Source organism: Alternaria dauci, chromosome 7, assembly GCF_042100115.1.
Source record: "Alternaria dauci strain A2016 chromosome 7, whole genome shotgun sequence".
Lineage (NCBI taxonomy): Eukaryota > Fungi > Ascomycota > Dothideomycetes > Pleosporales > Pleosporaceae > Alternaria > Alternaria dauci.
Window position 1 is genome coordinate 1,265,429 of NC_091278.1, and position 15,336 is coordinate 1,280,764.

The 15,336-nt window shown below is 52.5% G+C and overlaps 5 protein-coding genes across 5 annotated transcripts; 2 read left to right on the forward strand and 3 right to left on the reverse strand.

Annotated features, from left to right (window-relative positions):
• Positions 1-404: 404 nt before the first annotated feature.
• On the reverse strand, positions 405-3,189 carry ACET3X_007572 (uncharacterized protein). The gene is made up of 6 exons (XM_069453733.1): positions 2,930-3,189; positions 2,857-2,877; positions 2,671-2,802; positions 1,981-2,618; positions 1,365-1,933; positions 405-1,314 (listed from the first exon to the last, which is right to left on the reverse strand). Exons 1-6 carry the CDS (start codon positions 3,004-3,006, stop codon positions 511-513), a joined length of 2,241 nt encoding a protein of 746 aa, XP_069304735.1. The 5' UTR covers positions 3,007-3,189; the 3' UTR covers positions 405-510.
• A 1,215-nt stretch (positions 3,190-4,404) lies between these two features.
• ACET3X_007573 (uncharacterized protein) lies at positions 4,405-5,920 on the forward strand (the record flags this gene model as incomplete). Its single annotated transcript, XM_069453734.1, has 4 exons — positions 4,405-4,430; positions 4,486-5,147; positions 5,206-5,816; positions 5,876-5,920. The coding sequence occupies 4 exons, from the start codon at positions 4,405-4,407 to the stop codon at positions 5,918-5,920; spliced, it is 1,344 nt and encodes a 447-aa protein (XP_069304736.1).
• Positions 5,921-6,222: 302 nt separating this feature from the next.
• On the reverse strand, positions 6,223-8,089 carry ACET3X_007574 (uncharacterized protein). The gene is made up of 3 exons (XM_069453735.1): positions 7,366-8,089; positions 7,231-7,316; positions 6,223-7,179 (listed from the first exon to the last, which is right to left on the reverse strand). The coding sequence occupies exons 1-3, from the start codon at positions 7,668-7,670 to the stop codon at positions 6,446-6,448; spliced, it is 1,125 nt and encodes a 374-aa protein (XP_069304737.1). The 5' UTR covers positions 7,671-8,089; the 3' UTR covers positions 6,223-6,445.
• A 937-nt stretch (positions 8,090-9,026) lies between these two features.
• Positions 9,027-10,511, reverse strand: ACET3X_007575 (uncharacterized protein). Its single transcript, XM_069453736.1, has 2 exons — positions 9,827-10,511; positions 9,027-9,684 (listed from the first exon to the last, which is right to left on the reverse strand). The coding sequence occupies exons 1-2, from the start codon at positions 10,339-10,341 to the stop codon at positions 9,138-9,140; spliced, it is 1,062 nt and encodes a 353-aa protein (XP_069304738.1). The 5' UTR covers positions 10,342-10,511; the 3' UTR covers positions 9,027-9,137.
• Positions 10,512-13,406: 2,895 nt separating this feature from the next.
• Positions 13,407-14,833, forward strand: ACET3X_007576 (uncharacterized protein; the record flags this gene model as incomplete). Its single annotated transcript, XM_069453737.1, has 2 exons — positions 13,407-13,994; positions 14,045-14,833. 2 exons carry the CDS (start codon positions 13,407-13,409, stop codon positions 14,831-14,833), a joined length of 1,377 nt encoding a protein of 458 aa, XP_069304739.1.
• Between the last annotated feature and the right edge of the window lie 503 nt (positions 14,834-15,336).

Sequence of the window (15,336 nt, forward strand, 5' to 3'; positions counted from 1 at the left end):
AAAAAAAAAAGCTTTACAGTCGTGTTGCATACACTCGCTTCAGCATCCGGCCGCCGCCCTCTTCTCCTCTTTTTTTTAGGCGGCTGGATGCTCTCAACAGTGGGTTTTGATGACGTTCAAGGCATGAACTGAAGGCAATAATGCATTTGTTCAAAAGTGCAGCATTGGCCTGGGGCGGCAGGAATGGCTGGTTTGGGCCTGCTGCCTCGGTATGGGAATATTATTACTAGTGTAATGCTTAATGGAATGGAAACGGTTAATGAACCAAAGTCATGGACAATGTCGTGCATCAATTCATCGTGCTCTATCAGTGAACTTGGCAATACTCGGAACGGAATACGGAAGGAGTATTGTTCTTGCGTAGCAGTATTATAGCCGCTACCAGCTCTCGATTTGTATACATGTCACTCGTACCAAGCCGTGCTTCCCAGCGCCAGCAGATGCTCACTAGACACACTTTTCGCCAACACAAAACGCTTGAACCCACAACTCCTCTTCCAGATCAGCTACCTAGAACAAGTCCAAAAGATCCTGGTTGCTCTTCTTGCTCGCTTCGCCGCCTAGTTGCTGTGTTGGTGGAGGGGGTTGGTTGGTTTCCATGCTCATGCTTGCGAATCCATTCATGATATCGTCGTTGCTCATCTGCGTAGCCTGTGCAGGTGCTGCGGCACCACCACCGCCTCCGCCGCCGTCTCCAAACAAGCCTAGCAGATCGTCCATGTTTGATTGTTGTTGGGCGGGCGCATTTACGGCAGGAGAGGCGACGCGTTGGGGGGTTCCTGCCAGTCCTTCCAGACCCGACGAGCCGTGTGTGGGTTGCTTCTGCATTGAAGCGGGGGCGGAGCCGTCAAAGTCAATGTCCAAGAGGTTCTCCACATTGGAAGGCGCTTGTCCGCTGACTGCTGCCGCCGCTGCAGCCGCTGCAATCGGATTCTCTCTTGCTTCTTCTTGTTGCTCTTCAATGGCAGCTCGTTGCATCGCCTCTGCGCCAAATCTGCCTTGTCCAAGGAAAGCCTCTGGTGGCTTGTGGTACACCGAGGCCAGTGTTGACAGTTCTGTAAGCAGAGTCTCTAATAGCTGAGGAGGCAGTGATCGTATTGTGGAAGAGATTGGAGGTTTGTCGGAGAGCACAATTTCCTTGGTGATCTGGGGATCACTGGACAGCAGTCGCCAATAGACGTATGCTCGATCTCGGATATCTGGGTTGTCGTTGTCTGCAGTCGCGGCCTGTAGGACCTTCGTCACGAGGCCCTGTGCCTGATCCGGCTTCTTCAGGAAGAGCTTGACCACTGCTGTGAGAATTTGAAGTTGTGTCTGGCACATATTAGCTCCTGTAAAACTCCGCCATGCATTTTCAGACGTACTTGAGTGAACTCCTCGGCAAATGTGTCCACAAAATTCGACAGGATCTCGCCGGCGTTGTTGATCTTTTCCGCGTACTCTCCAACGATCCAGATAAGAGATGCTCTGGCGTTTGGCTCATCCAACTCATCTATACACTGGCAGAGTGTCGGTATTATGCCTTCATAACCCGGGTATTTTCGGAAGATGTCCTTGATGACTACAATCGCCTCCTGAACGACGTAGTTGACTTTGGTGTTGATGAGATCCAGCAGTGTGTTGACGCATTTCTCGCTCGCGCTCTCGATCTTGATTGCGACCTGTCCAATGGCCTTGACTGCTCGTCGCACGAAATCCATATCCACTTCCATAGCGTACTCCTTCAGCTCGGCCAGCAACTGATCGACATTCTTATCATTCGCTATCCGCACCATGATTTCCAGTTTTTGCATCTTCAGGTACGGCGGGTCATTGTATTTGCAGAAGAAAACGCGCATTTCTTTGCTGAGAATGTCTGGTTGTTTCTGGAGCAGCAGGTCGATGTTCCGGAGCGCAACATATTGCACTTCTGGAGCGGAGGATACGAGTGTAACTACAGCTTGTTAGCGATGGCCTGTTCCGTTTCTGTCATCAACATACCTAACGGCGGAGCCATCTTCTTCGCATACGATTTCATCATCTCAGGAGAGATATTCCGCATATGCAGGAACACAACCTTGACGGCGGCCAACACGACACTTGGATTGACGTGCTGGAATTGCGGAACAACTCTTTCGCAAATGTGCTCTGCCTCCTTGATGTCCACTGGCTTGTAGTCTGCCAGGGTGGTAAGGAGAGTAACTCTGCCCCACTCTGTACACTCGTTCAGCGCCAAAAGCATCTTCTTGAGTTGTTGTGACGAAATGACCAGGGCTTTGGTTTCCGGTGCTGCCTCCTGGATCTCTACCAGTGCGGTAACCGAGTTTGCGACTACCATGGGGTTTGGATCGCCCACAAGTTCCTGCAGCTGTTCCAGGAAGCCGTTTTCAATGCACATGTTTGGTGCGAGATCGAAGAGCTTAGCCACGCACAGGGCTGCCGTTTTCCGTACATATGGAGATTCGTCTCTCAGTGTTTTCCGCAAAGGTTCCTCCATGTAGTCTGTCATCTTATCAACCCGGATGCAGCCCATGGTTCGGATCGCCAATGCTCGTATGAGCGGGTTTGCGTCTTCGGAGTCTTGTACGAACGTGTTTACGGCGAGAATGCAGAGGTCGGGATGTGATTTTGCATAATTCCTGGTGCGTGTTGTCAGTTTCCGCTTGATGCGCAGCCCTGCTCTGTACGCACATGAGGTATAGGTATACCAGCTTCTTCTGGTCTAAGTCCCCAGTTGCAATGTTCTTGAGAACGTCAGGGAAGAGTGCCGAGACATCCTTGCCCAGAGTCATGGACATGATGGTCTTCTGGATGGCTTCTTTCCTGGCCGTATCTTAGTATTCGCCCCAGATACTTCTTGTGGTTGCCGGTGCTCACCGTTCGTAGGCATATTGGGAACTAGGGCAACAGTCAGTCATGAACAGCTAAACTGCTTCTTGGGTGATCATACACCAGACCTGCCCTCAATTCGAACGTCTCTCCCTTGCGCGGAGGCGCGAATGCGCCTCTTATCCTGTTGACAGCCATCTTTGTAGGACCGCAGAGGCCAGTCGCTCAGCCAAACCCCTCCGACTCCGGCTCGTGAGATCTGGAGTCTGTACTATAAGGATCGGGGGGTTCGAGGCGCAGTCTCGTGGGGTTGTCTGTAGGAGTTTCTGGAATTGGGCGTCTCTGGGTCGCGCGGCGTTGCAGAGTGTTTATGCGGGTTATGTCAATGTTCGTGGAGCTTCGCCATTGCCAGACTGCCACCTTGAGTATCTGGTCCGTGCGCAATTGGTGCCCCATCCATGTATCGCATCTAGCCCAGCCGCGCTCACGGTTGCCTCAAAACACCAACATGGTAAGTCGAGGATAGCAGCGCATCTACACTGGAATTCTAATGTGCAATGGTAGCCTTCCAATCTACCTAATCTACGTCGACTGTTCGTAGAGGCGCGCAGCGAGTCGGAGGAGAGCGCGTACTCAAGGAAAGCTGTACGTTCTCTCCAACATTGTCAATCTTGGTAACTTTATCAAGCTGATGCAAATTCAGTTTTACAATCTTGCCATATTCATGTCATCAATCGCGGTATTTAGCTTGGTCGCACAGCGAATGACTTCTGCAAAGACCATTGGCTGAGTACCTGAGGGGACCGTCACTACGTAGCGAAAGTCTTGTCGAATTGATACAACCAAGAACAAACGCGATGCTTCTTTCCAACCTTATCGCAGTAAGCGGTCTTTGTTGCCATTTATAATGGGGCGGCCATGTGGCCGGCGCTTATATAGACACCCATCTCCCTCGGCGCTTGCGACATCGATTTCGCGGATTCAGATGGCACACTCTCCAATCAATCTAATACCGGATGAGTCGAACGCCTAACGTAAGCGGGTGAGGCGCGAAGTGATACCATTCTTCCTGTCAGCTTCCAATGCGCATGTGTGGGACCCTGAACTGCGGCGAAGCAGGATTACACCATATCAATAAGAGGACATGGTGCTTCGTCCTTGTCGCTCTGTAATCCTTGTGGGTTAAGACACTTCTACATCCTGAACATGTTTCATTCCGCAGCCTCGAAACCAGCAGGGCAGAAGAGCGACACCAACAACCGGCCTCGGACGCGAGAATGTACGGCCTTCTATAACCGAATCGTGACTGATTGGTGGTGGTGGGAACTAATCAGCTGGATGGTCAGTTTTGTCTGTGTGGCGGCTATAGTGGGTGTACTGTGGTATTACGATGGGAGAAGACAGCCAGAGTACCTGGTAACAGGCATTACACTCAACGCATACGTTGCAGTCTTTGCTGCGATTTCCAAAGCAGCACTGATACTGCCTGTTTCCGAAGCGATTGGACAGTTGAAATGGATCTGGTTCCAGGAGGAGGCTGCACTATGGGATTTTCAACTTTTTGACGCCGCCAGTCGCGGGCCTTGGGGTGCGACTATGCTACTTATCAGAACACGATGCAAGTAAGTTCTCTTCATGTTTCCATCACCAGAATTCTGCATACTGATACCCACGTAGGCATGTTGTATCCTTGGCCGCCTTGATCACCATACTAGGCCTAGCATTCGAGCCTTTCTTTCAGCAGATCGTTACTTATCCCGATCGCATGATGATCGCTGGAGGTGGCTCGACATGGGCCGCATCGACTTTTATACCTGAAGCCCAATTGAGCACTCGCCGGCTTGGTTTTGACGGCAATAACAGAGACCCGAAAATGACTTTGGCGATCGACACCGTACTTAACACACCAGAAATTGATATGAGATCCTCCACGGCGCAGTGCTCTACGGCAAACTGTACATGGCTTTCATATCCCACACTTGGCGTCGGTCATACGTGTCAAGATGTGTCTTACCTGCTTCAGTATATATGCGAAAACAACACAGACCTAGCCCTGTCACAGCAAGCCGTCACGGCGGTGGATCCCTGTGGCTACAAGGTGAATGACACCTTTGTTACTGGCGTCTACGGTAACCTAGGCTTTCGTGATGTGACCAGTTTATCGACCTTGGTAGTCGACACTTTCGATTTTGAATCCAGTAGCAACCACTTCTGGAACACCACGGCTTTCCACAATTCGACTTTACCTATCTTGGATTTCTATATAGCTTACACTCCCGGAGGTCCAGAAGCGGCACTCAGAAACCAAACACCAGTATTGCTGGAGTGTTTACTCACATGTAAGTGAAGTCGCTCCAGATAGTAAGTATCATTGGCTGATGCGAATGATTTATCTAGGGAATGTTCATACTATTGATTCCCGCGTTGTGAATGGTATACTACAGGAAAGGGTACTAGATACCGTCGTCGTACAGCCACAGTCATTAGACAACAGCACCGTCTGGCCTATTACCGCTAGCTTGGGCTCGAACAACACATTCCGAATCCTCAATGGAAGCACGCAACTCCTCCGCGACTGGATCCTATCGGGTTTCCCGTTTTATCTGTCCCAAGATCCTGCATACGATTTCGAGCTTTACTCTGGCATGTGGAGCTTTCATCAAATCCCGCCCTACGACTTCGAGAGCCACATGTCCAACCTTACGAAAGCTATAACAAACGACATGAAATCACGATCTTCTGGTACGATGCTCGTCGAAGGCACAGCGTGGAGCTCGGAACGTTTTGTCAAGATCCGCTGGGCCTGGATTACGTTGCCCGCTGCATCGCTTGTAGGAGGCTTGGTCCTGATATTTACAATGATTTTACACGGGAAAAAGGCCAAGGCGCCAGTGTGGAAATCGTCTGCTCTGACCACACTGCTACATGGCTTGTCGGAAGAGACCAGAAATCTCATTGATCCAGACTTGTCTTCCAGTCAGGTTGAAGCCATGTCCACAAAATTGAGGGTACGACTTTCGTCTCAGAGTGGAACTGCGCGGTTGATAGCTCGACAACGACAGGTAAGGCAAAGCCCACAGACAAGGGCGAATACCCCCCAAAGCCCACATGAAAGTTGATATGTCTGAGAGATGGGCGATCTACTCCGCTTACAAAGTAGCGGCACGGCTCGGCAGGCTCGTCTCCACCATGTGTCACAAGTGGAAAGTTGGCAGTACCCGAAACACGTGCCTGACCAGGAGCCTGAGACAGCAACGTCTCGTCGTATTCAATGCGTCACAGGCCCTTGAAGCCCAGGGCTTGTAATCTCATGCATCTGTTAGCAGAACCAAGGCGCTCGTGCCCCGAGGTAAACCAGAGACGACGTCTGTCATTACAACATCAATAATTTTACATTTCATAACTGTAACTAAGCGCCAGACAAGGAAATAGCGCCGTCAGAACCAGTCCAATGAAGCGCTTCGCTTCAATCTCCGTAGAGTGACCTTCGGTGCCCTTCTAGGGACAGAAGTACGTTCTATGTTAACTGTAGTAATAGAAGTGGTCATCAAAAGGAAAAGCACCATTACTACGCGTACTACCTCAATCCTCAAGCCCCTGCATCCTTCCCGTTCTCTGCTTGGTCGTCGTGAGGCGTTCAAGCAACAAAGTCGCGAGCGGCGAAGCTGCGGCGGCCGAATCGTCCACGACCGCGTCCACGACCGAAGCCACCGAAGCCGCCCTGTCCTCCCTGAAATCCTTGTTGGCCGCCCTGCTGTCCACCCTGCTGTCCACCCTGCTGAGCGCCCTGCTGAGCGCCTTGTTGGGCGTTGTTCTGGTTGTTCTGATTGTTCTGCTGGTTGTTCTGCTGGTTGTTCTGATCGTTGTTCTGGTTGTTGTTCTGATCATTGTTCTGGTTGTTGTTATCACCGCCGTTGGCCTGGCCGACAGTGAATCTCACACAGTCATCCTGGGGACCACGTTGAGCGACTGGCATGACAACAGGCTGATGGTTGCTAGCAGAGGTGATCGAGCAGACACGATAGTTACCGGCAGGGAGACCAGCTTCGAGAGTAGCAGTGAGAAGACCGTTGCCATCGCCGGCGTCGTTGATGCCCTTGAAGAAAGCAAAGGTCTGCGCGTCAGGAGGGTTGTTGACATCGTTGCCCAGATCCTGAACGGAAATATGCGTGTGGCCAACAACTTTACCCCCCTGGAGGGTCTGCGGGGCAGCGTAGTAGGTGTTGTCAGGATTCGTGAAAGAACCAGCCTCCAAGTTGGTAATCTTCACCGAGAAGTCGATCGCCTCGTTCTCGTTCTTCACGTCGTTGTTCTGAGGATCAGTGAAGATCGCAGAGATCATGTTGCCGACAGCAGGGATGTCTCCCATGACTGTTTTAAGATTAGTGATTGCCTCGACTATTACGCTGATCTCAGACTTACCAATGCCGTTGCAGGAGCCTTCCTGGACTTGGAGACCATTGGTGAGAGTCTTGCCTTCACAGAAGTTGATGAAGTTGGCCTCGTCACTTGTAAAATTAGTATGTAACTTGTATATGAGAGTGTTTGTCAACATACGTAAGAGATGCGGCTTGTCCATCCTCTTGACCCTGGTCGAATCCGTCGGATTGACTGGCGGTTTGCACGTTGTCGGGGTTGAGGGTCAAAGCAGCATTGCCACCGTTGTTGCCGCCGTTGTTCTGGTCATTGTTCTGATCGTTGTTCTGATCGTTGTTGCCTCCGTTCTGGTTGTTGTTGTTTTGGTTGTTGTTCTGACCATTATTGCCGCCATTTTGTCCGTTTTGGTTGTTGTTCTGGCCACCAAATTGGGCGTGGGCAACACCGGCAGCAAGCAGCAAAGGGACGAGGGTGGAGAAGCGCATGATGAATGCTCGAAGGATAGAAAGTAAGGCTGATAAAAAGAGCGGAGTCCGGCTAGCGGTGGATTACAAAAAGGCAGACACGTTCAACGTAATCTGAATGAAGAATTAAGAGGAAGAGAAAGGAATGTAACCCTCAACTGCAGAACCCGAGTGTAATAGAACAAGCGACTGATTGATGGTGAGGAGGCCAGATATCTTGGAGGAATCGCATTGCCTTAAGTCCTTGGCGACGTAGAAGGCAAAGAGTAACCTGGCAAGGCGGCTCGTCGTTCCTCGGGCATGAAACCCACGATGAAGGCAGAGACGTCTCAACCCCACTCATACCAGCATCTCTAAGGACGCGCACGGGGCGCTGGCATCAACTGGCGCCCTGTTATGGACTGAGGCTGTCATGGCAGCCTCTCTGGAACAAGAGTACGCCAGGCATTGAAGAGGAGGCCCGAGAAACGGTTCGTGTATGAGGTGTGCAAGAACCACGTTTGCGCTAACCCGAACAGGATGCGCTAGGCGCCTTCCAGGACGGAGCCAGGCATTCTCTAAATTTTGAGGAGGGCTTGCTCAAACTCCTATGACGCCTTGCCATGCGCCATGCAGCAACCGAATGTACGGCAGGAATGTGTGATGGATTCCGACAGCCGTTCGTCACCATCGCAACGCCAGCGGGGAGATTGGTTTACTTGCTACGGCCCACTCTGTGACCCACGCCTCCCCCAGAGCCTCATTGGAATGGCGGAGATGCTGTGCTACACACTCGGGCAGGGTTCTTTTGTGCTGTCACTGTCTCGATTTTGACGGGCATGACAGGTGACAGCAGGAATATGGCGTAGCGAACACGATCCTGCGCCGCATCACTGCATGCACCTTGTTGGATTCCATCATCAGGTTGCTCCTCTTGCGAAGACAAGCAACGGCGGTGACCTTCATCTGAGATCCATAGCGATCGGGAATGCGCAATGTTTGCTGTTTAGGATGTTGTCTTTACTTGCCAAGTTGTCGTATCACCCGGTCAAGACGACTCACCAGCTCCACTATGAACGCGGCGCCCAGGCAAAAAGTCAGCGCATTTCTCCACCATTAACAGAACTTTGTATACCCGTTATCGAAGATCTGCATCTTGCTCCATCGGCTCTGCAAGCCACAATACCCCTTTAGCCCACATTCAAAGACCGTGCCCCCGGCAAAGCGGCCTGAGACAGCTCATGTCAAACCCCGCTACACGTTCGGCCCTCCAGCATTTTGAAAGATTAAGGAATCAGGACAATCCTGTGTAGTTCGATGTTTGTGGGTCACTGGGCATGCCTGAGGCAAGACGTGCCTTTAGGCATAAGGGATCTACATCTGTAACCAACACCCGCAGAAACTTCTCAGGTTCCATTTTCTGACATGAACATTCGATGTTGGGCTCTTTAATTAACAGTTTGGAGCATTCTTACATGCGTGCCTTCGGATCTATCGTCTTCCATCGTCTCAGATGGTCAATCGGCCCTCCATTACCTGCACCGCGCCGCCTTCGAGAAACAGCTGCGATACAGCTCGGTCCTCGGTCATCTCGACTTCGATGAAGATTTCGCTTCTTCTGCCCATCTCCACGCCCTGAACGATTTCGTATTTCAGCGTCTTCGGTCCTCCCTCTGCTTTCAACGAGAGGTATGCTGCCAAATCGCTGGCGGCGCTACCAGTGGCCGGATCTTCCAATGGACCCTCGATCATCCTGGTCCTTAGCCTCGTCACGCTTTCGTTGCTTTTTCCCGTCCGAACAAAGAAATATGTCCCGATGAACGTCTGGTCCCAACCTGGATCCAGGCCTTGGATTTTAACAGATTGGCCAGCTAGCGATACCATACCCAGGGCCTCTTCGCTTTCCAGTTCGACCAGCACAAAGGTCATACCTTTGACTATTGAGACAATAGCAAAATCGTCTTTGATCCCGATCTTGCCTTCTTGGTGAGCTTCCGCTAATCGAGATTGTAGTGCGAACAGCTCATCCTTGGTGAATGTCCTCTGGTGAATATGACTGTACTGGTCAGCTGACGTACAACTACTTCACCCTGGGTCGCCGAGTCGACTCAGAAGGGGGTCTGGAACACGGGTTGCTAAAGCCGGTAGTTCAAACTCCAAAGCCCGCCGAGGAGAACAGTTCTAAACACAATACGTACACGTCATGAGGAATGGAAGCCTTCGCCGTCATCTTGCCGCAATCGTACCGTAGTCCAACACACCCAGCTTTCAGGTCGAAGCTCGCTTCTATGACACCGCTGTGGATACCACGCTCCCGAGCCGTCCTCCCCAAAGCATAGCACGCTGTGCCCACAGTCGGGTGACCCGCAAACGGCAGTTCCTGCGATGTCATGAAGATATCGACGGTCCATCTGTCCTCTGTCGCACCATCCGCATTCTCGTGTAAGAAGGTGGTCTCTGATAGGTTGAACTCTCGCGCGATGGTTTGCTTTTGTTCCTGAGTTAGTGTCCGGTCATGCGGGATGCGAACGATGGCCAGCGGATTTCCGCCGTATGGCTGGGACGTGAATACGTCCACGGTTACAAATTCGAGCTGAGATGATGACGCCATGTTCAAATGATAAGGGGATGGTTGTTCTGAGATGAGCAATCGGGGTGGTTTGTGTCCAGGATTACACTCGCTCCGTGAACACATGGCCAGGTGACTCATCATGCACCTGCATACTGCATCGAAGAACCCAGCAAGTCTGTCATCATGTCGGCTCAAGTTTTGGGATACTCCTGACCAGAAGCTGTGCTGGGCGATTTGAGAAATCCTTCGCCGTGACGCTCACCGATCAGTTCAATGGGAGTCTTGCGGCAGCCCGAGAAAACAGTACCAAAGTTGACACCGCCAAGCACAGCGAGGAGGCGCGAGAGAGGTACGCTTGGCGTCGGCAACTGCTTTTGTCGTAGCACAGCCCTCGGTCTTGGCGTGTCTTTTTTGTGGCCGATGATGAGGCTGCGTTCGTGAGGCTGTGCACCTGCTGTTCAGACACCAACCAAGGATCATTAGCTCCACGTTGGTGGTGTTACGCGTCCCTCCGGTATGTCCGAAGCATCCTGATATTGGACAGTAAGGTCAACCCTAGCATAAGTATACAGCAGTGTACCTGGATAATATCACATCAAGTTCTTAGTAGGCTTGCAACTGCTACATATTGCCAATGAAATGGTTATGAGGAAACCGAGGTCTGGTACCTTCCGGCCGGACCTGCCCTTGTTGTTCCCGCGATGACCCCTCAAGCTACGGAGAAGAGCGAGGGTTGTGGAAACGTTCGGGTTAACGCGTGAAATACAATGAGTCGGTCACAAATTCGTATAACTGTACCAAAGTTCTGGGCGCACATCTACGATTCCAAGATGGAGCCCGATTGCGCCACTAAGACAGGGCATGACTGCATGGCGATGGCGATGGCAAGCAAGTGATTTGATATTTTTGCCATCTGTTCGCCTCAGCTGCTCGCCTTCTCCGTGGCGCACAGAAGTCGATCTTCAATGCGCATAAATGGTGTTGCAACAATGGTGTAGCTCCCAGAAGAGCAGTAATCTTGGGCTGCGACGAATGAGAAACTGCAACGTTAGATGTGGAGACGAGCTGGGATGCTGGTCATGGTCTATCAAATGCGAGCAGATCGACGCGGAGATTATTTTCAACGGCCTTTATCGATTCATACTTGCATCCTGGCATTGTTGACTAGCTGCGTGTGTACCTGCGCGGCTGGGGATTGTTGAGAATGCACACCGGCATTCGTACCCGCGGCCGACTGGTCTGCGAGGAGATTGCCAGACAGTATGGCCAGCGCAAACGACCCACGAACTCGCCAATCTGGCGATGTGCAGTGCGATCGCAGTACTTCGATCGATGAAATGAGACAATTTCGGCTGACGCCATGATGGGGAAGCCCTCGACGTGATGGTGCGTGGTTTGCAAGCGAGGAGATGCACTGATACTAGCAGGACTCAGGACTGCTAGGACGATCCTTCGCGTTGCCAGTACGAGTCCGATCTCGAAAGTGTCCCAAGTTGCTGCACCGCGGCCCAAAGCCCTTGATGTGCATAGATTTGCGGTTGTAGCTGAGGGCTTCAATCACATGTTTCGGACGCTGTCCGACGGTGCGATGAAGACTGCAGGCTACATGCTAATGCAATAGTGTGCGGAAACGGTGGTTTTGACAAGATGCCAAACGCGTCGCGTAGGTTGTTGATGTAAGCGCTGTCATGGTGCTTTCTTTTCTCTTGGTGATATGAGTAATCTTTTATTGGTGCTGCAAACACCCCACTCAGCTGCAGGCTTGCACAACGGGGGCAGGGGGCATGGGAGGTGATGAGTTCGCATGGCTGCAGCTCCGAGTCTGCAAGGTACATCTCGTTTGCGACTGTGCTTGAAGGTCAAGGATGTGTGATTCGAGAGTCTAGGCTACAAGAGCCAACATTCAGAGGTTTCATCGTCAACGGCCCTGCCACGCCGCAATCCTCAGAGCTTCGCTACACATTCGCACACGTTGACGACATGGTGCGGACGAGGAAGATTTGGGGCAGAGTTTAGCTGTGGCCAGCTATGGCCATGGTTCAGTTGATACTGACGTGCGAGGCGATAGAGTTTTTGCGCTGGATTATGCGGCAGACGGAGGCTACAGTTGCAGGTACAGGCTTATCCTGGCATCATGACAACAGTCGTCGACGGTGAATTGAGTTAGGGCGGCGCAGGAATGGCGTACGGTTGGGCAGACGTAACGCGACTCAGTGAAGCAAAGGGTCGGACAGCGGCGGGCCCTCTGCCCTCTGCGCCCACAGGGCAGGGCTAGCTTGGGGCACAATTGCTTGCTGCGTGTTTTGGGACCATGGTACAGCTGCTGCCGGCATGAGGGTGACGTCTCAGGGTCTTCAGGGGAGGGCTAGAGTTGCACGTCGCCCAGGTGCGAGAGGTGCAGCGTAGGCCCATGTGCCTGACTCGGGGCGGGGTCGGCAGGGAAGGGCAGGGAGGGCGATGCCCTCTGGAGCTGAAAGGCGTTGCCGGGAGAGCGCTAGGCCCGAGTGGTCGTGGTTCTCGGGGAAGCTGGAAACCCCTGTCACTGACGCCACTCATGCAAGTGCCAAAGCGACCATCACGGGCCCTCAATCAGGGATCATGAGAAGAAGCGTTGGCTAGAGCAAACGCAAAACCCTTCCAGTATACCTACCCGACGTCTGTCCGTTCCAGCCCTCGGTGACCGTCTGCTCCTCATAATCCCGCCCTACACCACCACTGTGTCCGCTCGAGCATCGTCGTGTCTGTCTGTCCTTCTTTTTTTTTTTTTTTGCTTACCGTGCCCCCGGTCACACATTCCAACGCCGACAACACTGGACATTTGTCACTTGCAACACAACTCGGACCCATCCCTTTGGCCACCCAACTTGCCTGGAACGACTCGCCGTGAATCCCCCCAGAGCTCCACGTCGCACTGCTTGTCAGCAGCAACTGCCGCTGTGCCTTCTTCTCCTGCCTCCCTTGCTGGTCGCGCCTTCCTTTCTTCTCGTAAACGCTACGACCACCCCACCAAAACCCCACGCGCCCACTAGCTCGCGCTCTCTCTCCCTCTCACGGACCGCCTCTTCTCTTCTCCCACACCCTCCACCTCAACTTCGCTTCCCCGGGGATCGCATTCCGTCTTTGCTTCTCTGCGATACGCGCCAGTCTAGCGCTGCGCCGCTGCCTGGACCCTTTGGTTGCCCTGCCACGCTCACGTGCTCACCACTATGGCATCAAATCATTCCCGGAGCGCGTCGGACGAGAACCACAACTCAATGGCCTACGTTCTCGAACACGTCTTACAGTACCCCGGAAGCTACGACATCCCCCTCAAAACCATGTACGAGCTTAACCGTGTGGACCGCGCCCAACCATTCCCTAAGAGCCTGGCCAAGTCCGGCAACACATCACCAGTCTCCAGCCAATTCGCATGGAATCCCACAGAAGCTGCTGCCATGAGCTTCACCTCGTCCTTGATGAACCAGCTGAAAGCGTTGCCCACACGCACCAGCGCACTCCCACCCGCCTTCATTGTAAACTTTGTCAGCCGGACCTTCATGCCCGAGCCAGCTGATGTTGACTGGAGCCAAGCGTTGACAGCTCTCGACTACCTCAAAGACCTCGAGACGCGCCGACGGAGGGAAATGGCCACCACCTTCGAGGCCCTTGATGTCCACAGGGACACATGGGATGCCGACATGGCCCGTGTAGCCGAAAAGGCCCCGGGCATTGCACTCTGGATCAACAATCTCGAAGGCAAAAACCGAAAAGCTGAGTCGTACTACGCTCAGCTCTGGGTCGGACTCCGCCGATGGGTAAGCTATGCCGCTCCTTTCGCATGTCATCTACTAACATCCGCTGGCAGATCATGATCAACCACCTCTCAGATGAGGAGTTCAACAAGCTCAACTGCATTAGCTATCTCAACACCCTCTTCCCTCCTGTTCACGGCCAGACCAAGCTTCCTTCGCAGTTCTTGAACCACGAAGCCCTGAAAGAAGAGCGCCAGATCTTCTTCGAACTCATCAGTCAGGTGCAAAAGAAGGGACCTGATGTCTTGCTGCCCTTGATCAACAGGGACAAGCGTCCTGAAGATCGAACTGGCTGGCCCACTGTCCAGAGAATTGTCGACAAGTACCTCCGAGTTGCACAGAACATGATTCAAGACTGCATAGCCACCCATGGACCCGAGTCTTTTGACCGCTACATGAACGGATCTGGAAAAGAGAAGAAGCATGACTCTGGTGTGAGCTTTGGTTCCGAACGCCGGCCCAGTGTAGGATCCAGCATGCATGGTGAGCAGGTGTCTGAACCCATGCAAAGCTATGCCCCGGCCCCCAAGGGCCTCAGCAAGCTCGAGAGGATTACTCGCGAGTTCAAACGTATGCGAGTCAAGCCCCGGCCCGAAGTGGAAGAGATAACGCAATTCAACCAGCGGGCCGCCGCTGACTACGTTCCCCCGACCGGCGAGAATGCTGGGAAGAAGTCGCTCAAGAAGGCCCGATCATTAGCAAGCCTCAAGTTTGGAAATGGCAGCTCTGCATCTCTGTCGAGCAGAAAGGGCAGCGATGCTATGCCATTCGACGCAAACGAGATGAAGAAGCACCGCATGATGTACGAGGCATCAGTCAGCAAGAGCACCACACAGGCATAGACGGCCGAGCGACTGATTACAGTGGCCATTATGATTTCACGACGACTCGCATCTTCACCACGAGTCAATGTAGCATCTTCACATGCACCCAACGAATGCCGGATCGTTGTACGCACGATTCGGACCGATGTCACGGCGCGATCCCTTGACGCAGGACGGAGACGTCGTATCGTCGCAAAAGCATGCAGGGTTGTCGCTGGTTTCGACTCATTTCATTAGAGTCTCCATGGTTCTTTGTTACAAGGCTGAGAGGCCTTTGATTTTAGCGGGCGTTGTCAGAAGCAATACCCCCACGGGTCAAGACTTCTATTTTCATGTTAGTACATCAGGCTTATGTGATGTATGATGGATAAAGCATGGCGTTCAGGAACTGGGTGCATGGCAATGGCGTAGTACACGATTGATTTTTGCCGGCATGTTTCTTTTCTTCGGCTGTACATACGAAAAGGTACGCGACTGCCTTGATGCGGAACACGCATCGATATCCGAAAACTTTAGCGTAA

Excerpts from the sequence above, each read along its gene's own strand:
- ACET3X_007574 (XM_069453735.1), bottom strand. The coding sequence starts at position 7,670 with ATGCGCTTCTCCACCCTCGTCCCTTTGCTGCTTGCTGCCGGTGTTGCC. Across the intron at positions 7,317-7,365 it reads GGACAAGCCGCATCTCTTAC|TGACGAGGCCAACTTCATCA; the intron begins GTATGTTGACAA and ends TAATTTTACAAG. Across the intron at positions 7,180-7,230 it reads AGGCTCCTGCAACGGCATTG|TCATGGGAGACATCCCTGCT; the intron begins GTAAGTCTGAGA and ends ATCTTAAAACAG.
- ACET3X_007575 (XM_069453736.1), bottom strand. The coding sequence starts at position 10,341 with ATGATGAGTCACCTGGCCATGTGTTCACGGAGCGAGTGTAATCCTGGA. Across the intron at positions 9,685-9,826 it reads GCTTCCATTCCTCATGACGT|TCATATTCACCAGAGGACAT; the intron begins GTACGTATTGTG and ends TGACCAGTACAG.
- ACET3X_007572 (XM_069453733.1), bottom strand. The coding sequence starts at position 3,006 with ATGGCTGTCAACAGGATAAGAGGCGCATTCGCGCCTCCGCGCAAGGGA. Across the intron at positions 2,803-2,856 it reads TCCCAATATGCCTACGAACG|GAAAGAAGCCATCCAGAAGA; the intron begins GTGAGCACCGGC and ends AGATACGGCCAG. Across the intron at positions 2,619-2,670 it reads CTGGTATACCTATACCTCAT|GAATTATGCAAAATCACATC; the intron begins GTGCGTACAGAG and ends AACACGCACCAG.